The 24,472-nt window shown below is 41.8% G+C and overlaps 1 protein-coding gene across 5 annotated transcripts in view; it reads left to right on the top strand.

The window, feature by feature from the left end:
* Positions 1-8,140: 8,140 nt before the first annotated feature.
* SLC4A7 (solute carrier family 4 member 7) overlaps positions 8,141-24,472 on the top strand; it is a 93,275-nt gene continuing 76,943 nt past the window's right edge. For 2 of the 5 annotated variants that reach the window (XR_010470120.1, XM_065051597.1), the window contains exon 1: positions 8,522-8,764. Coding sequence is in view for 4 of the 5 variants with exons in the window: in XM_065051597.1 (XP_064907669.1) it covers positions 8,717-8,764 (48 nt within the window). In the remaining variant the exon portion in view is untranslated. Of the gene's footprint in view, positions 8,765-24,472 lie in introns of all 5 variants that reach the window. The other 3 variants (XM_065051596.1, XM_065051595.1, XM_065051598.1) reach the window with 3 other exon arrangements.

The following is a 24,472-nucleotide window of genomic DNA, read 5'->3' as shown; positions in this document are numbered from 1 at the left end:
TTGCTTTGTTTTGTGTTGTCTATTGGTGATTTGTGAGGAGTCATCTTTGCTACGAAAAATATTCAGAGAGACAGTAATCTCTGGATTTGTGCTGTAATTGCTTTATCTCCTGAACAATGTAGCCAAATTTGCCATTGGTTCTTTTTCCTTTCAGTTGGGAACCTTAGGGTTGTATGTTGTTACGGTATTTACTCTATTCTTTAGAAGTGTCAGATGGGAGACTTGAACTTTCCAGAAGTCGCATTTACACAAGGGACTTCAACAACAGTCCCCTCATGAGGAGGCTATAACGTTAATAATTCCTAATCTGATTTGCATTAGGGAATAACTACAGCTTATTAACAGCGCTGTTGGCTTAAAGTTAATTACAACATAACAATATGTGGGACACGAATTTGACTTGTAAATAATGGTTCCTTACATCCATGCTCCTCTGTCAGTGCCAGAAAACCAGAGATAGTGGGAATGATGATCTATGCAGTAAGTATTTCTCTTTAAGTGAGGGAGGAAGCAAAGTAGGCCACCCACTTCCTCCCCCAAAATATCATAAAGCTGTGCCTAGTGGGACGTGTAACCTCTTTTACATCAGTCATGTCCTTCATCAACAAACACATTTTTCACTATCCTTTCCAGGCTCTGTTAGAAAAAACATTTTAAAACATTCTCTCTCAGGAGGCCAGGAGTGAAAGTGTTGCCTCCCTGTCTTATTGGTATATTCTTGCCAACCCCCATCTTGCTTAATTCCCCTTTTAAAGTAAGGGTTTCCTAACTCTTGTGGAGAAAACAGTAATATTAATATATAGGATTATGCTTGAACATGAGAGTTGGAAAAGGCAATGTTTAATAAGTTTGATAATAGTAATTAGATAATATTTTACTGTAATTTGATTTATTATAATGATTTATTTAAATAATAAAGGCCTATGACTTTGTTATGTTGCTGTTTTCTGTCCCTAAGTATCCTTACTTATCAAGAGCTGAAACTTCTGAAACACAGAAGAAGGGTACCTGAAGTTAGACATGCTTTTTGGCTAAGTTGTTGGTCAGAAAGCAAAGACCAGCAAATTGAAAACTTAGTACTCAGTAAAGATACTCAATTTGGAAAGGCAGTGACTGCATAGTCTATTTTTGCTATTATTTTTTTTAGCCTGGTTACATAGTTTCATAAACAAAAATTAAGCTACTGATAGCTTACTGAGTAAAGAATGGTTCTACTGATAAAAAGTTAAAAACTCCCCACTTTTATGTTTAAGCTGATTATTGAAAGGTAAATTATGTTAACGTAGATGTTGTTAACAACTGTTTTTAAAGGTATAGTCACCAGATCTTGGATGAAGACCTTGTGGTGAGACATTGTGAAATAGCAATGCCAGCTCTGAAGGCATTTTGTATGCAGATAATTGGCATGTAGTTAATTGGGTGTTTTGGAACTGAGTCCAGAGGGTGTCCAAACTCATTAGAAGTTGACTTTTCATCACAACAGGTATGATTAAACTCCCTGGGGTGATGGAAGAGAAGTTGTCTGGGAAGAATATGATCACCTAAAGAGCCGTATGGGAAAAGAGATTTGGTGTCCCATATTGTGCAATTTACCTCAGCTACCTGTAACCCAGGATATATGAATATCTTCAGTGTTTGTTTTCTATCTTCCTTCTGTGCATGTGAAAAAATTTCACAGAAGTTGACTAACCTTCAATATTCTTCCTTGGCTGATGAACTGGTTAAAGGTTAATCTTGGGACTTTAGGTTAAGTAACACTATAATAAAGGGTGCTGATTATTTTGATGATCTGAATGCCTGCACAGGTGAGGTTAAAATACTACACTGAGAGCCTGTATAGATAACAAGGAACAAGTGCAGATGTGAAATGTGTGATACCACAAGACTGGAAAGAACTTCTTGAAAGCATTTCATGAAAGAGTCCTCTCCTACTGCAGGCATTTACATGCTAAAATCCTTTATGACCACTTCAAGGTCTTTCTTACACTAAGCAGTTTCTTGCTTTCTCAAGGTTGCCCTAGACTTGTCTTAAAAGGGTTCCCTAGACCTTCCTTCTTCTGGTGTCTAGAAACATTTTCCAGCCTATATTGTGTCAATGTTGTCTTTTAAGTTAAACAACTGCTCCTTTGTCTATTCTAGGGAAGAAGTATGTTGGCTACCACAGAGCTAAATGATATGAAGGCGGAATGTCAGGAAGGCCTCTGCTTGTAGGAAGACAGCCATGGTGATGCTTAGTTGGTGCCCTGATCCAGTAAGTATTAAACGTATATTAAGTCTGAGGATGGATTTCAATGCTTTTCTATATACAGGGCCGAAATTTCTTACATTTTAATTATTACACACCAGCTGGAGGGGAGAAGAAATACAAATTTGTGTTAAAATTCAGCTGTAGATATTTTCACATGTATGGAAGTGTAACTGAAAATTTTCTTTGAAGTCTGCTGCTGCTACTGTTGATTGCCAAATTCCTTCTTCATGTTACCATACTCGGACAAGGTAGGTATTGTGTATAAGTAAAGCTGGTACTAAAGAGGGATAAATAGCAACAGATGGACACAAAATCAAGACAGTTAGTAGTTTGTTTTAGACCTTTCATACTATCTGACCATGCCTTCTAAAATGGCCAGGTTCTATACACTGATGCTATTAAATATTTTCCTTCTGTCAGAGGTCTATGCTGATTTCAGTACTGTGACATACCAGAAAATGACTAAGCAGTAGATTTTTCTTTTTTACTTTAAAGGCAAACTAAAACCAATTTTCCTAGACTAAAAACTCTTTTTGAACTGTGTAACAATTCAAACACATATCCATTTTAAAATCTGTATTTTTCTTTCTCTTTATGTGTAAGAAAAAAGAACCTTAAAGACAATTGATCTTGCAAAAGACAGGAGAACTGAGGAGTGAAAATGAAGTGGAAGTGATTTTATTTCCTAAGTAACCTGTCTTGACTTGCTATATATACCTTGAAATCTAATTTATTCATCTGAACCTGCGCTCGTTCAAGCTAGTGACTGTAATGATGGTGACATCACTGTTTTGTTTACACTGAAATCTCTTTTGAAGGCATCACAACAGAGGTGGTTTTAGGAAAGGTATTGATTACGCCTCAACTTCAGAACTGGTAATTTTGGTGTACCTCAAAAATCCTGCACTTGTCCTCTAGTCTGCTATTTTTCTTATCTTTAGATTATGAACTCTCCAGGCCTGTGATTATTTCTTCATAAGCATTTAAAAACCACATAGAACAATAAATCTGCTGGAAAGAAACAAGAATAACTTTGATCCCTGACCATATAAATATACAAGAAATATTTAGTCACAATTCTGTATTTAATATTACACCCACAAACTGTGCAGAGAAAAGAACCCAATGCTTAGTCTACGATCTGCCAGAATGCAGGTTGCTATCAGTTTTGATTTGACCCTGATGTTCTTGTCCATTATGAGATGGCCTTCAGTTACACAGCTGCTTGAGTTTGTTTTTTACAAGACGATTCTTAATGCATTCAGCATACAAAAAAAATGACAGCATTCACTTAAAGAACCAACTTCTCAATGTTTTTCTTAGTCATGCGGACTTAGGATGTATTTATTACTTTATTATTTACTGCTTTGGGAGTGGAATCATCCTTTTTCTTTTGTGCTTTTTACAAGTACTCAGCTGTATATGTCTGGTTGCTTTATAAGCATTGACTTTCATAACACAAGTAAGGGAAGGGGTATTTATCCTTTTGCAGATGGCTAGCCAAACAATGTCAAGAGCTTCAACTAATCTTCAGTACCCAATTTTAGACACGTGCTACCGGTAATTATTTAAAGTGTTAAGCATTGTATGACACTCATCTTCAAAATGCAACATCCTCTGGCTTTATTTGCAAATGTCTTTGGCTTCTTTGCAGTCTGAACCTGGCAAACAGGTACCTAGAATGTAAAGAATGTCACAGTTTAGTTGACCATGTAGGAGAAAGTTTCATTTTTTAAAATTGTGATGTAGAAAAAACATTGGCGGGGGTCCTGAGACTCTCCAGTTTTTCCGCTATACTCAGCCTCCTAGCAGAGAACTCTTCTCTCCCTAGACCTTTGTCTTTGTCTTTCTGGCACTAGGCCAGAACGCCTCTTTTGGCTTTTGCAGCTTTAGTTTGTGTGTTTCTTTCCTCACTTCTCCCCCCCACCTCCTTACCTTAACATCTGATCTTACCTTTCTGGTCCTCAAGAGATCAGCATCTTTCTCCCCAAATTTACTCCACTTCTTTACTTAGAGTAAGTCTTTTACCCTACCCAGGTGTTTCTCTTGCCTGTTTCCTTCTGTACCTGTGATTGTTTGCACTAGAATTTGTCTCTTTGCACTTATCCCTTTTGTTTGACTTTTGTTCATCTGATTAAAATATTTGTCCTAGTGCAGCTACAGGAACCAGTTGTTTGCACATGGCATCCCTCTTCTCCACAGACAGTGATTTCATTTCTTGAATTTCTGTTTGCTTCTGCCAGCATCAGATGCTCTAATGAGAAAGAAGGGCCAGTCCCCTTATCTTTTCCCTGCCTGCCCCCCCACCCCCAGCTCCTCTCTCCTTTTCTATTTCCACTGGTGGTTCCTCAGTCTAAGACCTTGTTCTAGCCAGGGAAATGATTGTTACTTTTTCTGTGGAGAAAAGGTAACAAGGACTATGGAATACTGACTCCTAGCATTTTCTTCCTTCACCATTCTTAGGGCTCTTCTTAGGGGCACTGCTGTTGCCAAAATAATCTCCTCCTGTGATTACCTGCACAAAGTACTCCCCACCAAAAGTTGCCAATGCTTTTACTAATTATATTGTGTCACTCTGTAAGAACAGCCAGTAGTAACAGACAAAACCCTGAGAAAGAATCTACTTTGGTAAAGATAAAGAATGTTGCAGTTATCCTATCAAACACCATCTTTTCATCCTGTTTGGGAGGTCTGTGGTGACTTCCTCCCAGGGGTCACACTTGCCAGAGCAGCTTATGACTGGAATGGATCGGATGCTGGTGTCAAGACTGGATGGAAGGTGCTTTTATCAGCCCCTAACTTGACTTCCTTTGAGCCCTGTGAGTGTCTGATAGTTGGCAAGAAATTAAACAGCGGGAGAATAAAGTGTAAAGCTGACACTGATGGCTCTGCCTTGAGGAGACAGTCAGTTTCCTAATCAGAGATCTGGCTTATCCAGTAATTTCTGCCTCTTCCATCTGTGTCTAAAAATTTGTGGGCGGGTGAAGGGACGAAAGGGAGGAAGAGGAGTTGAAGAAAAGCACCATCAGGCCACTTGTTGTGGACCAGGTACATTATCTTATTCAAAAGACTGATGATCTACTTCTTCAGTGCCGTACAAGCTCTATCCATCTAATTTCATATGTCACCTGTTGGGTCAGTGACAGCTGTGCTTATGCTCATAAGCAGAAAGCTGGTCTGTTTCTATTTCAATAACGGCTTTTGGAAAAGGTAGGTTTTGAACACTATGAATTTCTGGTCAACTTGATGAGGACAGAGGCATCACTTTCTTTTCACTCAGGCAGCGCAGCATGGGGAAGCTAGGTTGGCCTTTTCTGCTATAGTGATGCATACAGTGACCAGATGGAATGCAGTGAGCAAACAAGTTTTTCAGCTCAGCAAATGACTGGGTGTTCACCTGGAGATATTGTTCTCAGTACAGTGTGCCAAAAGAAGTATGATAAATGAATGCTGGGCCCTACTGCCCTACTGTGCCTTGATCTGTCTGTCTGATGCCAGGGAGAAGAGTGCTAGAGCATCTCATCAGAGATGCCTCATCAGAGTCCCTCTTCAGAGATCAAGAAGATAATGGAGAAGGAACATCCTTTAATGCCAAAACTTAACTGGAATTCATGTCAGTAGGCTCCTTTCTGATGGACTAAACATTCTTCACACTGTGGATGAGTTTTTAGAAACACTCTGTCTGCTGTCCTCTGAGGAACATCACCAAACACTGTAGTTCACTGCACATTACAGGAAGTCCTTACTTTAGATATAATTGTTCTCTGGGTCGAGTCCCCAGAGAATGGAGAAGTTCTGTGTTGATGAAGATGGGTTGTGTTCATCTCAGTATCAAAGGAGGACCTCCATGACCTGCCTCCCAAGACACCTACTCGGCACTAATTATGTGTGACCCAAAGTTATAATCCATCCCTGCTATACTTATGTTGTCTATTGCCAGATAATTTTCAGTGGTTTATGAGTTGAAACTCTGCCAGTCCTGGCCCTAGAAGAGGAAGGGATAGAACACAGTTATACTGCAGGTGTATCAAGGCACTTTATATCTAGGTTATTATTTTTGTGGTGCTTGTGCACAGTGCTTTATTTCTGTCTGTTATCAGTTCAAACTCAGCTGAAACCCGATCCAGGTCATAACCTTTGATGGAAGAGTATGTTAAGATTGCTCCCTCTTCAATCAGTCTCATACAGCTTGCCTTACTTCACCTGTTCAGTACAACTAGGCAGGTGTAGCTTAAACTAATGATATGTTCCTCAAAATACAGGTTATAGTGACCTGGTGCAGACTCATGCCAAGTCATTCACTTGAAAGCTTCCTCCAAGTTGTATGGGTCAGGATCTCTGGCCTTATGGCCTGAATTGCATCTGTGCCTAGTGTCATCCAACAGTCTGTGCACCTGTTCTTCCTTCCCGGACGTCTGCTTCTGTTCAGAGAAATAATGAACTATTTTCATCTGCAGAAAGATCTGTCTCTGCCAGTGCCTTTCTTGAAAAGCATAGAGAGGACTACTGGTCACCAACCAGCTCTTCTTGCCCACATTCCAGCCAAGGTTCAGAGTCCTTGGCTAGCCTGTGACTAGTGGGTCTCTATGGTTGAGCTAAGCCTCCTGCTGGTAGGCAGTAGGAAAGGCCTGGTTTGCCTCTACAGTTGGGTTTAAATTTTTGTCTGCAGGCCCTGCAGAGCCTCCTTTTATAGTGTTCTTAGTCCAGCACAGTGTTTGCTGATGCACGTGTTCCTTTCATTTCCTCCTTCTAAAGCTACTGATAAGACCAGCTGCTCTCTTATCTCCATTTGACAGGGCTTGTTTGAGACCCAGTCTAATTCGCATCCTCTCGTCTTGATCTGTCTTCATCATGTTGTATCTGCATCAGTCAGCCTGCCTTCTCTGTTACACTGTGTCTCCTGTGATCCCACTCTCATCCTGAAATCTGCCTCTCTTTAAATGACCCATCCAGACTTCATCATTTTCAGAACACAAACTGGGACTGCGCCTAAAGTGAAGTCACTGGTATTTTCCTCCTGACACTTCTGAGCCAGAGTTCACATGCTGCGTGTAACAAATAAACACTAAGCCTAAAGCACCTCAAAAGTGGGTACTGGCTGTATTGCACATGTTGTGGAGCCATGTGGCATCTCTGCCCCGCTGGTGCACATCAACTCATTGCATGCATGGTATTAGAGCTTCAGTGACAACTCAGTCCAGAAGTTGTGAGCAAATAAAAGCTGCCTACCAGTCTGGCCAAGCAGGGTTTCAGGGTGGAAAAGGAAGCCATAGCAGACGAGTCCCACCCCCAGCTGTAGTGGGTGTAGTTGGGAGCCCCAGGGTGGTGTAACCATGCCATCAAGCACAGGAAGCGCGAAGGGACAGGGCTCTGAGAAATCTGATCTAGTTGAAGATGTCCCTGCTCATTGCAGGGTCATTGGACTAGATGACCTTTGAAGGTCCCTTGCAACCCAAAATATTCTGTGATTTATCTGCTGTGTATGTCCATCTTCAGTCATGTTGGTTCAAGGTGTTTCAGAAGTGAATGGCTCCCAGGAGGGTGTCATCTTTGCTGAGGCCAACAAAGTCAAGTTATCTCTACTAGACAAGTGTAAACAGCTGCTTCTTTCTAAAAACTTTTATGAGAGCAAAGCTTTAGAGAGGCAGCCAAAAGTACAATCGTAACACTACCCGCCCCCAACCTTTTGAATAAAGGATTGTTGGAATACTTATACAAGGGCAAATAATATTATTTTTGGAAATAAGTGGATTATTTGGTTACTTAAAGAAAAAAAAAAATCAGCCCCAGGCAAGCACCTGGCGTGGAAAATTTCAGCTTGCGTGGTAAAGGCTTGTCAGTAGTTACCAGCCAGCGAGAAAGGGTGCTATGCGAGGCAAGCGTCAAACACCCGTGGTCACTGGCCGCGCTGCCGCTCTCCATCCGCCGCCGCCGGGCAGCGCCGGGAGCCCCCTGCTTTCTCGCGCGGGGGTCGCGGCGCTGCCGGGGCGCTGTTCCCGCCGCGCCGGCCCCACCAAGCCGGCACTTGAGTGTTTCCGTCAGGCGGAGCTCGCCCGCCGGGGCGCGGGCGGCCGCGCCGTGAACACGTCTCAGGCGAGCCGCGGCCGCCCGCCACGCGGCTCCGCGTGGGGCGCCGCTCGCCACCGCCCCCTCCCGCGCCGCGCTCCGCTCCGCCCCGCAGCGCCGCGCCAGCCCCCCGGGGGGCCGCGGCGGGCGGGGGAGCCGACGCGCCAGGCGCTGCGCTCCCTGCCATTGGCTGGCGGCTCTGCCGGTCGCACGCGGGGCGGGGGAGGCGGGCGCGCCGGGTCGGTCTGGGCTCAGCCCCCGGTGCGGCGGAGTAGTCGCGGCCGGCCCGTCCTGAGGGCACCAGCGCTGCCCGCCTCTGCCAGGCAGCCAGCCGTGCAGCCGCAGCCCGCCGTCCGCCTCCCGCTCCGCGTCCCCCTCCCGGGCGATCTCGGCGGGGCCGCGATGGAAGAGGAGCGGGCGGGCGAGCAGATGAGACCGTTGCTCACCACGGTAACGCGGGGGTGGGGTGCGGTGGGGGGGAGCACAAAGGGCCGCCGCGGGGCAGCGGCTCCCGCGTGGAGCCGTCCCGCTCCCCTTTCGTCGCGGGGGGCATACACGGCAGGGTGCGGCGGGGGACCCTCCTCTGGCTGCCCAGCCCCCGGCGGCGGCAGGACGCGGAAACCGCGCCGCCGGTACCTCAGCGCCCCCGGGCTCGCCGGCCCCTCTGTCCGCGGGGCGGGAGCGCGCAGGTGTGCCCGCGTGCCGGCCTCGTGTGCGCGGCCGTGCTCCCTCTTTCCCCCCCGCGGCGGGCGGGCGGCGGGGCCGCAGTCTTTGTTCCGCCGCCGGCTCCGGGCGCCGCCGCGGCGTGCGCTGGGCGGCTGCGGCTGCCCCGTCCCCCCCTTCCTTTGTGAGATTCCCCGCGGGGCTTGTGCCGGCGGCGGTGGGCGGTGCGGCCGCCCCTGGCCTCGCTGTTCTCCCGGTCCCGTTCGCTGACGAGTTCCTGGGCGAGGGAGAAGTGCGCACACATGGCAAGCAGCGAGCTTCCCCTTGTCCTCATGTTGCACGGCCGCGTAGTCGGGTCAGGTGATGGATACGGATCCCCGGCGGATTTCTAGTCTTTGGCTGGAGGGGAGAAGGGAGGCGGGAGTGATGGTGGGGGGAGATTAATAAAACTACGGAGCTTGGGTTCATTTCCTTCCCGGGCCGGTGGCTAAGTAAAGCAGACATGTGTTGCCTTACTTCCTGTGCTACTACAAAATACATGCGGTTCCACAGTTGTAATTTCCCCTCCCTTCAGATGACTCAAGGTCTGGATTTTGTTAATGAGCCTCTGAGCCCTTACTCTGGTACTGCCCTTCAAGGCCTTTTCCTAAAAGGTGTCACACAGCAACTTGTTTTCAATGCCTGAAGAGAAGGGATGTGTAGTTTGTGGCACAAGGAGTGTTGTGACGGGCAGAGAAATAACACTGGAAAGATGTGAGTTATCATTCTCTTTCCGCTACTCTTCGAGGGGAGACTGGAGTCACATTTGATAAAATTGGCAATCTAATGAAGTGCTAGCTTCCTGTGACATCAGGATGTTTAGTGTGCCTTTCCTTTGTTATAACAGGAGTGTTGATAACTTAGTGGTTCACAGGTCCATGAATTTTGCAAATTCCTTGGATTGTTACAGTCTTTATATGTTGGCTTCAGAAATTAATGCATGTGCTCTCCTCTAAAGGTTTTGTAGATTTCCTCTAGAGTGCTTCTCCACCTTGTCTCTGTCCTGAAAGGGTGTATTCCTAATTCCTGTTAGCTTGTTCAACATAATTTCTTGGTAAAATCAAGACTGCTTTGTAGGTTTAATTCTATAATTCTACCTTGTCTCTCTGTAGGAGGTATTTCTTAGCTGGCAGGAGTATATTCCTATCTAGTAGAGATGTTGGACTGTATGGAAAAAGTTGCAAAAGCTTTGGGCTTCAAGTGCATGGGTTTAAAGTGGAAGATGCTATTGGTTACCCTCAGGTGAATCCAAGTGAAGAGGATTGCAGGCTTCATGAAAGTCAGTGTGCCCTGAGCACATCTTTGTCAGGCCTAGCAGGTGTCATTTAGGTTCTTTTGTAAATCAAGTGATTCTGTGTTTATGTAGTATTAGATACGTAAGTAAGACATAAAAGTAAGCAAGCTCTAGTGGTGTGCCTCTTGTATGGAGGAGCACCACTGTCACTCAACACCCCTCTTACCCCTGGATTTATTTAATCAGAAGTATAAGGTACCCTTTAACCTTGCATGTTTTGTATTTTAGGTCCAGACTTAAAGAAGAGAATCATGAAGTGTTTAGGACATTGATATTTTGAGGAGACTGCTTAGTGGCAATGTGTACAAGAAAGTCAGAAGGGGGAAGTGAAACAATGCCTGATATAGTTATTCTGACCAGAGAGCAACTGATGGTCGGAACATCTAGGATGAGTAGAGGATACAATAGCAAGAACATCTAGGATGAGTAGAGAATACAATAGGAAAAAGATATATAACTGCATAAATCTATGGTTTTTTCATACCTTACGTACTGTAAGCTCTTCCGCCCCTCATCTTAGAAAAGGTGCGTTGTTATTGGAAAAGGTTCACAGAGTGGAAACAAGGTGTGAATTAGTTCCTAAATGAGAAATGATTGAGCAGGCTTGTCAGCCTAGCAGAGATAACTTGGAGGTAGGACAACGATATGGTAAAGCTATAAACTCCTGTGGAGAGAGCAGATGAAGATGGAAGGCACACAGTCAAATCAGAGGTAGGTGCTAGGTTCAGAACAAACAAAAAGGATGTGGTTCTTCACTCAGTGCAGGGAATTCGTAGATGTACTTGCTATACGATGTGTTCACAAGAAGCTTTTGTGGACTTGAGGGAAGGTTACTCAAGTATTGGAAGACGGTTACATTGAGGTTAGTAAATGGATGAGCAACAGCCTCAGGAAGTCTGAGTTGAAAAATAACTGCAGGTTGTGAGAGTGTAAGGAGGAGTTGTTGTTGTATGCTTGTCTTGTTTTTCCTCTTCCCTCAACAGCTACTCACGGTCATTCTTTTTTTGGTTTGTTTAAATACAAGTTGAACACATTAGTAGGTTGCTTTCTATACAGCGATGAGTTTTGACAGTTACAGTGATGGTATTAAAATGCTTGATACTGTGTACCAGTGATCTTGGTTCTAGCTTTTGTCATTATGGTATTCATTACTGGATAGTTTGGGTTTCTTTGCAATAGCTGCAAGTAGCATCTAAAAGAATGTATATTGTAGTTCTGTCTCTAGGTATTTTGCAGGTAATATTTTCAAAATGATTTATGTTAAAAAAGTAGATGGAAACTTCTTTACTATTTGATACTACTTGATGTATATCATAAGACGTTCACAAGGCTGTAGACTGTGCAGGATGGCTAAGTAATGGGTTTATGTTTCTTTATGTCTTTTTTCTTTCAATGGAACAAATCTGTGTTTATCACTGTTCTCTGTAGATGGTGACAGAACTGAAAGTGGCATTTGTTGGAGAAGGTTATACTTCCAGGCTTCTCCTTCTGGCTTTCCTTATCAAAGCATTACAGTAATGTGGTCTGCCATATCTCACTGAAGAGGGCATTAGTGTCCCTGTGCTTTTTCCGAAGCGGCTACGTGGTTTGCTACCACTTTTATAACAGCTATGTGTGCAGGTTATCAGGTGGGTTTTACACTTTACTGCTCAACAGTGGTTGTGTTTCAATGACAGCTTTGGGCTTTCACTTCAGGCTTAATTTGAAGGCTCCTTCAGGTACAGCCCACTTCACCAACATACATCATTGCCTCGCTGCGGTTTCTCCATTCCTTTATACCGATGCATCTTCTTAATGCAACAGGGTAGTGTCTCGTACTTCCAACATCTCAAATTTGTAACAAAACCCAGGAAGGCTGGAAGGAGTGTAAGGTAACAGATGTAAGAGCTACTCAAAATAAAAAAAAAAATACACAAATAGATGAGAAGTATCCTAACTGTCAGTGTCTGCTGGTAGTTACAGCTTCAACAGTTTAATAATCAAAAATACAGAGTACTTTTTCTTCTCAAGAAAAATCTTAAACTGTAACTGTTCACTTTCATGAATGGAGTTTGAAGGAGAACCAGCTATTTGTTGGCAGCTAGATTGGAATACAGGATTTCTGAACCAAGCTTTGGTCTAGTTATTGCATCTTGGATAGCTTGGTAACTTTGTCTATCTATGTAGTACTTCTCTTAGGTGACTATTGAAACACTTTCTTTCAAAATATGTTCTGAGTCTTGATTTACCTAGGTGGTACTTCATATGTAAGGATGTGAGCAGTATCGATACAATAAAAGTTTTATAGAATTGACTACTTCATATATTTGCACATATCTTGAATGACTTACTGTTTTAGAAATGTTATCGGCCACCTTATTCGACATGTGGCTTTTGCGATGGTAAGTCATGTGACAGATCTCTGGAGACTATTATGCTGGTACATATAAATTTTTTTTCATATTAATGTAGTAAGCTTAGGCTGGTGTGTTCCCTTTGTGGCTGGACAAGGGTAACTAAGGGTACGTTTGTACTATATAACAGTACTGTGCAGGAAACTGTCCTCCCACACGAGTTCGCGGCATCTGGCCCAACACATGCTCTCCACAAGTTAAAGCCATACAGTTATTGCCCTGGCTAAATAGCCCTGATGAGAGAAAGTTTTACTAGCTGCACAAGCTTGCAGATGTGGATCTATGACTTTTGAGACACAAGTTGCTTTTCTGTGTGGTGCTGTTTGGGTAGGGTGCGTACCTCGTACAGCTTACACCCTGCAGTGGGCCATGGACAATATCTCTGATCACCTCTGGGTTAAAGTTCTGTAAGCTGCCATTAACTGTGTGTGCCAGCAGTCTTTTTCAGTTCTTTCAAAGTTACCATGGCTGTCAAAAACTTGATGTGTTAGTTAAAACTTTCATTAGGCTTCATTGCAGTAGTTTTATTTGCTGTGAAAAATAATCTGTAAGGTGTACTAAGTTGAGCAGTTGTCTTATATCCATGTGATTGATCTGCTTCTGTAGGTGACTAATGATATGTCACCATGATTGTTTTTGGATTTAGCATGTTGGTATCATTTACACAAGGGTATCTGTTACACAAGATCTTTAGTGTCCCTGAAGTAGTACTTAGTAAACAGAACTCCTCTGTAACTAGTGGTTGATAAAATACAGAGTATAACTTGAATGTACTTGGAGACCTTCTCTAGCTAAGTTCAAAGAATACTGTCATGCATTTGGTATAGCATATTCTGGAATGGTGAAGTTTAGGGGCATTTCAGATTTTTTGCTAACATTGAGATAGCTGTCTGGCTAATGTTTTGGAATAGGGATGTGAATAATGAGATTCAAACGAGGATTTTGTAAATAAGCAGTTGGAGAAAGCACCACAAACTACTTAACCCTGTAGATCAGTAAACGTCTGAATGCAAAAATGAGACTATTCTTCTACAGATGGTCTTAAAATTTTCTCAAATATGTATTTCTACATTTGTATTTGCACAATCAGCAGTAGGTGAAAATATTACAACATTATCTTTAAACAACCACAACATTTACATTTAAATAGTTACTCCTGACATCTTAGAAGCCTCTTTCTGTGTATCTGAGAATAAACATCGGTTATGCAAGCATCCCAAATCTACCATGCCAGCATATCTCAGTTGTTATTAGAAGGGATTATATGTTTAAGAGTCTGTGTTAGTTTGCACTTGGCACCCTCCAAGCCTCTTGTTTCACTGGGAGTTAAATTTGCTACAGTAGAGAGAGCATGTCATGATAACAGAAATGTTTATTTTAACCAGTAGATGGAGCCATTTTAATTACATATCAGCATGCCTATTTATGTTTTTGAAAACTTTGTTTCTTGAAGTCTTTTCAGTCATTTTGTCGTTACAGTATGGCTCGTACTTATTTTATCATTTCTTTATCTACAGAGAAGACTAAAAGTTTTATTCTTCCAGTAACAGTGCCAGGATTGTACAGCAGGAAGGTTATTCCATGTTCATAAATGTACAAAAAAGAGTGAATGCTTTTGCTTTGTGGGAATTACAGTTATCTCTGTAGATTGTCCAGCGTTGCTTGATTAGAGCTCTACAGACTTTGTACACCTTGTTTTGACTGAAGTAACATTTTGGAATATTGATCCCTAGTGTTGTATCTGACAATCTGGATTCTCTTGTGACTTCCATCCAGGAAAGTCTGCTTAGCTCAAACTGAGATTTTGTTTTTCCTGCTCCAATGCCTTAAAACTAAACTGACTCAAAGCTATGTAATGGAATGGTTGTCCTATTTGGGTATACTGGCACAAGTTGTCTTATTTCAGCAGTGCTGGAGTGCTTCATAACCTTGAAACACCCCTGACTTATTAATTCTAGCAAGTCCCATTTTAGCAGAAGTATTTGCAATGTGTACTTGTTGTATCATCTTGTATCATTTTTCAGCATCCACTTTTCTAAAAGGTATATTTATGTTTTTGTTAGAGTTTGACTCTTTGCCCCTGCATTTGTACTTAGTAATGTACCTGATAGACCTTCTTGTCCTCCCCCTCTTTCAAGTATTTGGCACTGAAGATTATTTTTGGCAAACCCAATGATGAACTTGAGGAGTAGGACTTAATTAAAATCTTCGTTTGGAATTTTCTCAATATATGGTATTTTGAGAGATACAGGTGTCTCATTTTCTTCCGTAGATTGCTGTGAGAGATTTTGCAATTTCCTGTGGCTGTGGGTTTTTTGTTTGTTTGTTTGTTTTTGTGTTTCTTTTTTTTTTTCCCCCTCTGGTCTACTACTTCTTCAGTCCCATTGGAAGTTTAAATTTTCTACGAATGACATGAGTGTTAATATTTTTCATAAGACCTAGTTGTGCTAGAAGGCATCTAGACTTGTCTTGCTGGCAGTATAGCCAAGACAGGATCCTGGAGTACCAAAATAGTTTTAAACTTTAAAATAAGCTTGAAGTTTTTTTTAACCAAAAGAAAGTCTTTGGTAGAAGTTTCCGGATTGGACAGCTGTTGTCAGTCTGTTACCCCAGTTTGTACAGAATTTCTGGTGTCTGCCTCCGAACAAACTGGAGCTTCTTGTGAGTGAGGCCTGTGGGCAGAGGCAGTAGAGAGGAAGGCGGAATTACAGACCAGTGTCCCCTGTCACCCCACCATCTGATGTATGTTGGAATTCTGCTGTTTGACCTACCCTGCCTTCTGCTGCTGTTCCTTCTACAGTACTGCTGTACTACTGAGGATCTGTTAGTTGAGGTTTGCATTTAGGTGGGGAGAACTTAAAACTTTACTTGACTGTCCTCTGCATTTTCCATTACTAGTGTCTACTAAATATATGCTGGCTGTGTCTTGACTGGGATCTATTTTGAGATGAAGAGAAAGACAGCTAAGTGATTGTAAATAGCTAGGCTACAGCAAGAGTAATGACATCAATTATTCCTTGCTAGAAAAAGCTAAGAATTTGCTTCAATGAAAGGTGCTGCAGCCAAGGCTGCTCTTGATTTTAACGTCTCTGTCTAGTTAGTTCTTCCTTGTTTGTGAGCAACAGATCCAACAGAGCATCCTCACTAGTTGACTTACACCAAGAAATCATTTTCAGTACCCTCAAGAAGTCTCCTGAAGTGCTTGTGCCTGGCCACAACCTACCAGCAGATACCAGTGGTTTTAGGCCCCAATGTGTACCAGGGTCTGCAGCCATGAAGCTTCCTCCAGCTTTTGAATGAAGCCTTCTTCTACTTCCCGTTCTTGTTTTGTAGCAGGCACGTCTTACGGCATCACTCATGTTGAACTGATTCTTACCTGTAAGGTCTTTACTGTCTTGCCACTTGTTCCAAGCAAAGCACTGTGTGTGTTTTAGCCAGTCCTCTGCATAGATTAAAACCCATACTTCATAACTTCCCAGACTTGGCTTTTCTCAAGAGCTTGTTTCCATTTATTGCACTCTGACCATGTGACCTGTCCCACTGTCACTCTGTAATTTCTGTGAGGCTATAGCTCTGTAACCGTGCATGGAGTAAGTCCTGCTGTTGCTTTCCATGCTGTGTGCACTGGTGTGCAAGGACTAGAAGTGAGTCCCCAGACATCGCTTTCACAAGCAAAGTGTGAAAGCCTTCCCTGTCATGTGTTCCCCTTGTATTCTCTTAAGTGTGACAACTTTTTTCCACCATGCCTGGTTTGAAGTCTGATTCACAAGTTTAGTGAGCTTGGTGGCAAAGATACTCTTGCCACACTTGGTCAGGTGAATCCTTGCTTCTGAAAGAGATTCCTGGGTCATAGCAGTGAAAACTCTACTAATAACCAGATATTGACCCTCTGGGCACATCTGCTGTGCCCTCAGCCTTTTTCTTCTTTTTGGAGAGCCTGAGAAACACCACCTGGGCCTCTCCACCATTGCCCACAGTGCTCTTGATTTGCTCAGTAATTGCTTTGGAAGTGTCACTGATGTCCACATGGATAAGCAGGAAAATGCAGTAGTTTAAGAAGCCTCAATCTTTCCAAAACTGTATTCAACAAGCAGCAGACCTCCCAGGACCTCGCGTTTATCTTTCCTGTTGTGTGGTGTGCTTGTCCTCTCCTGCAGTGCTCTCAGCTGGCCACTCAGTGCCTCAAGATAACGTGCCACCCTCAGATGAGGCCGCTGCTATCAAAGCACCAGGGAGGAGCAGTGGGAGGTCACTGCGTCCTGTCACCTGAATGATGACATCCTCCCTGTGCAGTTCTTGGGGTTGGGGTCTCTAATGTGCGAAGGACAGTTGCTTGAGCTGTTGGAGACTTCATCCTGTAACATGTTGTGCAATCTTGAACAGTGTTTTGCAACCATTTGTAGCTTTGTTGTGTGAACTGCTGCGACATCTCTTACCTGTCTCTGTTGGCTGAACCTTGAGAGGTGTGATGTGCCCACATTTGTTGTTGAACTATTATATGAAACTTTACCTTCTAGTTTTGTTCACAATATAGATTTAAAACGCACATTTATGTGAATGTTTTGTTCTACTTGCAGTTGGTTTCTGTTAGACATATCAAGTCATTGTAGTAATACCTGCTCTAAATTGCCTGCTGACCATTTCCCCTGGAGAGCTGTCTGTGTTCTGCTTGTAACCTTTTGTATTTTGACTTACCACTACTGAGTTATCCAATTATACTTAGAATGCTCCGATTAATAAATTATATCCACTTTCTATGTGCGGGATGAGAACTGGACATTCTTTGGTCATTTTCTGAGGTCTCATTTAATTCTTAGGGTGTTGTCTGTTAATGGGTTTCATGTTTATTACTTATAGGCAAAATAAAGCTAACAATCCATTTTCCAGAAGATCTGAGAGGTGCTGGAAGTGCTGATGTCTGTTGTAAATGCCTTTGGGGCAAGTCACTTTTGTGCTTCAGTGTGCCTGGTTGTTAAAAAAGTTAAGACATTCGAAGAGTACAGATTTTACAAGCCTTCAAAGCAAACTGATGGAAATCTACTTAAGAATGCAGTAGAAAGCACTGTAACTTTTCAGATCCTTTGTAAAGTTGTATTTGGCGAAGCAGGTGGAACAGGTGAAAGCTGCTTTGTATACCTGACTTTTTTATGCAATTGTGACATTTACTATATGAAGCTTAGAGTTTGACAGGTCATGGCATTTCAGGGGTATTGAGTTTCTTTTGTGTAAACCTGGATATAAAACCTTGTAATTTTCACCAATAGCCTAGTCTTTCATGAACATTCATTTTATGCTTTGGTTATCTGTTTTCTATAAAGACTTTATAGCAGTCTGTCTTGCTGCTGTTACAGTTGAAAAGCTACTGCCAGCTTTTGTTTTTTTTTATAATTTGCCACCTTATTGTATGGCTATGTTAAAATTATCATAGCTTATGAGCCTTACTTGGACATAACTTTAGCTTATGAAAGATGCTTTCTTCTCCCTAGTAACTTGTCATACCCTGTTTTATAGGTGTGCTGATTTATCTTTTGGCCCTTAATCTTTTCAGAGGAGTGGTATGCGTTTGATTTGAGACTCAGATGCAATGTCTACTGAGTCTTCAAGTTACCTGCGAAGATACTGTTTCATAAAAGGGAACTTCATTAAAGAAAAAAAAGAGGAAGTCTATGAAAAATAAACTCTTCTCAAAAGAGTGTTAGGAGTGATTATTTTTTTTTTTTTTTTTTTTGGTTAATGGAACGATGATGAATATGTACGTGGTATAAAAAAAGTTGTTGGGCAGTAATGTTATGAACTAGCTTCTCAGCACTGCTCTAGACCAAATCAAGAATAACTTAGACTTCTAGTTCTCTGACTAACTTGTGAAGTCAAAGGACTGATTGCAAGCTCTTTAATTAGCATTCTAAACAGTAAGGTAGGATTATTTAGACTACTGCTAGATTTATTGCTTCTTTGTTGCTCTTAAAAAAAACCCCAAACTATTGGAGATAGTATTTAAACTACTTCTTGTTTTAGGGCTACTAATTTTTGCATTTTTTTTTTTTCTTTGACTTGTACAGCACTGTTGTGGGGATATACTATTATGTAAGCACATGCATTTCTTTAACATGTCAAACATATTTCTAGACAGACTTGCGTACAAAAAAAATGAGAAACTTCTTAGTGAATAGCCACAGTTGGTATTACTATTGGTGGTAAATTCTTCATTTTGTTTGTCAAATGACTACACCCTAAAACTGTTTGTCTGAAACCAAACAGATAGCATCTAAAGATTGTTATGACTCATTTAAGGAAGTCATAAAACCCAAGAGCAGCAGAGATCCTTTCCTTTTTCAACTTGATTTTTATTAACATTGCTGCACTTGCTTGCCATGGAGAAATATCAAACAGGAAGTGAAGGAGGCAGATACCCTTGTAATTAATATTTGGTTGAATTGCAGGTAGCGAGATAATGATAGGATGGAGAAACACTTTTCAGCTTATAAATTAAGTGTACAAAACCAGTTATTGGACTGTTTTAATTTTAGGTTATAAATACAAGCAAATGTTTTAAGTTTTTCCGTCCAATTTTTGTGGAAATTCTTCAGTTTTGAAAACTGCTGATGTTTGCCAATCAAAAAAGGAAGAATAGAAAACATTTTTGTGCGCTTTTTTTTTTTTTTTTTTCACATTAGTGTTGCCAAGTGGTGTTCTTCAGGGCTCAGTATCAGGGCCATGTCTGTTTCACATCTTTATCATTTATCTGGACAAGGTCATCAAGTGCACCCTCAGTACATCTGCAGATGACACCAGGCTGGGTGGGAGTGTTGATCTGCTGGAGGGTAGGAAGGCCATACAGAGGGATCTGGATGGGCTGTATCGTTAGGCTGAAGCCAGTTGTATGGGGATTAACAAGGCCAAGTGCCGGGTCCTGCACTTGGGTCGCAACAACCCCAGGCAGCCCTACAGGCTCAGGAAAGAGTGGCTGGAAAGCTGCCTGGCAGAGAGAGACCTGGGAGTGTTGACTGACAGTGGCTGAACATGAGCCAGCAGTGTGCCCAGGTGGCCAAAAAGGCCAACAGCATCCTGGCTTGTATCAGAAACAGTGTGGCCAGCAGGACTAGGGAAGTGGTGGTCTTCTTGTACTCAGCCCTCGTGAGGCCCCACCTCAAATCCTGTGCCCAGTTTTGGACCTGTCACTACAAGAAAGTTGTTGAAGTGCTGGAGAGAGTTCAGATAAGGGCAACAAAGCTGGTGAGGGGTCTGGAGCACAAGTCTGATGAGGAGCGACTGAGGGAACTGGGGCTGTTTAGCCTAGAGAAAAGGAGGCTGGGGGGAGACCTTATTGCTGTCTACAACTACCTGAAGGGATTTATCATGGAGGGTGTTGGTCTCTTTTCCCCAGTAGCAAGTGATAGGACAAGGGGAAATGGCCTCAAATTGCGCCAGGGGAGGTTTAGCTCGGATATTAGGAAAAATTTCTTCACCGAAAGAGTTGTCAGGCCTTGGAACAGCCTGCCCAGGGAAGTGGTTGAGTCACCGTCCCTGGAGGTGATTAAAAAACATGTAGATGAGGCACTTGGGGTTTAGTGGTGTACTGGGCAGTGTTAGGTTAATGGTCGGACTCAGTGATCTTCAAGGTCTTTCCTAATGTAAATTATTCTGTGATTCTATTCACTTTAGCTGGTGATGCTATATAAAATGCTTGAAGTTACTTTATATTTTTTAGAAATGTAACCAGAGTTTATTTTCAGCATGTTTTGTAATGTACTTTCCTGGATTGACTCTGCTTGCTTTTACTGAAATAAATAACTGCATATGATTCTGTGTGTGGTAAGAATAAATATTCTTGGGCCTCTTTTTATACCCAGATGCTCTAGATAGAGCTTCACCTGAGGAAGAACAGTTTATGGAGAAGTTTAGAGTATTTTTCCTTAAAATCAATAGAATGAACATTTATTTCTAAACTAAGCATAATTGTAGATCTGAGCCTTCAGAACAGGGGACTCAGAAAAGATTAAATAACTTCTCTCCAGGAAAGAGAACAAATTAAATAGGGGTAGGATGCTGCTCTTTTAATGGAACAGCTGTTTACCAAATGATTTTGTTTGGTATGATTAAAGGTACTTAAATTACAGTACATTTATAGAGCAAAATAAATTCCATTTGTTTATAACTTTTGTATAGTGCAGATCTGCTTGGGTAGGTAGCCAGTTGACTTATAGTTAAGGAAGGAGATGGCCTGTTCTATTGAATGAAGACAAGTAGTGTTAGTGTGAGGCTTTCAGTTCCTGAGCATGAGTAAGTTGCCTTTGCTATGAAGATAAAAATGAAGGGCTAAACTGAAGGAATTTGATATGCTCAAGGCCAAAGAACATACCTACTGCTTGTATTCTGTGCTTTGGATGGATGGGACCTTTTGAAAAGACAGGCAAACAAGAAAGGTTCAGCGTGTGTTTCTCACTGGTAGTGGGGCCAACTTACCGTAACCCATTTGGTGTGGGGGATTGTAGCTAATCCTAATACAGCAAACAACTTGGAATGTACTGCTTTGTTAAATAAGGTGACTAATTTATCTCTGTCACATTCGGTGGTTTGTTGTATGACTGGATACTTAGTGTGTTTGCATTTGCGGTAGCCCAGGATGGGTGTCTGATGATTATAAACATCCGGATCCTGGAGGCAATTTAAAGGTGAGAATTTGCATGTTAAAACAGTAGTTCTCAAACCAGGTGTACTTTTCCAAATCATATTCCATATGCTTCAGTGTGCTTCAGTAGCTGCTAGTTCACACATATCAACTCTATAGCTGTATTTCTTTGAAGGGAGGAGTAGGGAGAGTAGGTCTACACTTAAAAACTGTGGATTAATGCATTCACAAATAATTAACTTCAGCTTCTTGAGAAAAGGCTTATGTTTCTTTGGTTGTCCTTGGAAGAAATCTATAGGCCTTGATGACCATTGGTTAGATAATTAAATTTCAAGCAGCTAAGGCTGTAGTCTTGTTGCCGTAAAGTGTTGCTGCAGAATACTTTTGAGTTGAAATTACCACTGGTGCATATTTTGAGTAAAGTCACAAGTGTCCACATCCAGGTGCTGGGGCACTTGGTGGCGGTAAAGGCACCAAGGAAACGGGAAAATGTGTATCTATTTTCAGAAAAAGCTACCAGAGAATGGTGGCATTATCTCCAAACAGAGGTTTAAGTTTGTTTTTTAGGCTGCAGAGGTGGCAAGAACTGGGGAGAGACCCGAACAATGGCAGTACATGTTTTGGGGCTGGGAATGGTGCTGTGGAGGCTGTTAAGAGCTCAGGGGAATTGCAGCTGCGTACTTGTGGAAGTGACAGAAAGGGCATCTGTCTTTGTATCCCTGCTTATTTCTGGAAATGTAATGTAATTGTACAACATACATGAGTAAAGAATGCATACCTCCAAAATGGCTTATTTGCTTCTGTGTTGTGACTTGCATTTCTTGTCAAGCTCAGAGGATCAATTGTGTGTTTGTGGTGATATATCACAAGAGTGTAAATAGTTTCATGTATTATGGCTGCCTTATGATGTGGAAAACCTCTTTCTTGCTTCATTCGTCTGACAGCATAAAACAGGCTCTTGGGGCCAAGGCAGAAGAAAATTTCCCTTCCTGTCTTGGCAGTTACTAAAAATGTATCTAAATGCCATGAATCGGTACAATATGCTATACAGTTTAATGAGATCTGAACAATGGTTCTTAAATTGGTGAATGGATTGTTTGTGCGTATGTGTGTATTTATCTTTAAGAAGAACTACATTTGAATGGAAGAAGGTATGTATTGTTACAGAAAAGTAAAGAATGGACAAAGTCTTAATTTTGAGAATTGGCCTTCTATAGAGTTGTATATCAAAACAATTCTGTGTTTTACAAGTCTAATATTTCACTAACAGACCATTGATAAAGTATATTTTAAGTCCAGTAGTATTCCTGAAGTGAAGTGTAGGATGGAAAAGAGGAGAGTAATCTGGGAACTGCTTTCAACCTCCTCTTGCTTATATAGGAATCATTAAGATAAGATAATGATCAAGAAAGTGGCTTCTTGTAAGAAGTGATATGCTACAAATGGGGGCCTACTCATGTCTTGTAGGCCCTGTGGCCAAAATAATTTTCAAGAATTGCATGGGAAATTAATGGGTAACAGCAAGCAACTGGGGTGAGTTTTAGGTATGCCTTGACAAGGCTGTTGTGCTCTGCTTTCCCCTTTTATTTTGGTTTCCAACTTTGTTGTAAAGTATCAAATGCTTTCCTTTGTTAGAAGGAGCTTTCCCTGACTTTATCCTTAACCTCATCTGTTGGCAGATGGCCTTAAAGGAATTGGATTGTCACTGAGTGCCCTGTTCTGTGTGAGCAGAGAATCTATATGCAGTGATGTGAAAAGATTTCCATGGGATGTCTCCATTAAGAAGCGTGTTTTGCAACTCTGCAAAACTGGTGTTCTTTCTCTGCATACCTTCAAAGATTGACAATGATTTGTACCTGCAGCATTGGAGAGAAGTTTCTTTTGGTGGTTGTAGACAAGTGCCCCTCTGTTAAAGTGAGGGAGCATTTGCAACTCTACAGTACTTCTGTGTTTCACATACTGCTTCATATATAACTAAACACCGAGTTCCTTCTGAGTAGTAAAATGTCACCTTTCCTCGGGTTACTGTGCTGATATCTCCCAATTTTGGCATGAATTGCTAAGCTCTAAATGAAGTGCCTTGTTCGTTTTGATGAATGTAATTTGAAAGTGTGGCTTCTCTTTAATAAATAGTCAGAGACCCATAGCAGCTTTCCAGTGTATTAATTTTATGCAGATAGTAATGAAAACTGAACTGTAAATGGTGTCCTGGATGTGACTTCATTTTTTTTGGAGTTTGGTTCTCCCTGCCTTGTGCTATTTGTATTACTGAAGAAAGTGCTTCTAAACCCTGTAGATCCCAAGAAAGCAGTTTTGTTAGAAGTACCAGAAATTCAAGAATTTATAAAGATAATCCTGTTTTTCCTGTGATATACAATAGTGATAATGCTTTGAGACAGTTGTCAGCAGTGATGTCCTGATTTTGCATTAGCAGTGTGGACAAAAGTTTCAAAACAAGTTATATGCTTTATATTCTATCTGATAGGTCAATAATCTTGTATCAATCCAAGTAATATAAAATCTGCACCTGAAGACTGTTTGCTGGAAGTGGAACAAGAAGATTCCAAACGAGTTCACATAGTGTTAAAGGAGCAAAGCTCTTGGTGCAGTTGATCATGGCACTCTTTGTAGATGAGAAAGCTGGTCTTTAAGTGTCCTCTACTGATTACATAAGTTAATGTGTTAAACTTACTAGTAGCAAGTAGTTTGACAGAAGTCTTATAAATGGGAATAAATGGTTTATATCAAAGTTGTTCAGAGACTAGATGCAATGAAATGGAGCCAGAATTACTTGCTTTAAACTGAAAAATTGAATGTACTCCTGTCACAGCGTTCCAAGACCCACCTGTGCATCAAGCAAGTCTTTTTATCATAGAAAGTGCCACCCAGGATACAGCTGCAGCACAACAGGCAAGTCTAGGATTGGGCACAGGAAAATTTGTCTTCCCTTGCAGCTGAGTGCTGAGTGAGGTATCTGGTTTTAAATATTTACTGGCGCCTTTTTTTTGTTTCTGTTACTGTAATAGAGACAGCCTGTAATTCAGGGTCTGCTCATGAATTGTTTGTAAAGAAGTGGTCCCTGATTGACAAGAGGGTATAGCATGGGAAAGTTATGTTCTTGGCTTCTTAGATCATGTGTT

Source organism: Columba livia, chromosome 2, assembly GCF_036013475.1.
Source record: "Columba livia isolate bColLiv1 breed racing homer chromosome 2, bColLiv1.pat.W.v2, whole genome shotgun sequence".
NCBI lineage: Eukaryota > Metazoa > Chordata > Aves > Columbiformes > Columbidae > Columba > Columba livia.
The sequence above is the reverse complement of the archived record's forward strand: the minus strand, read 5'-3'. Positions and strand labels throughout refer to the sequence as shown.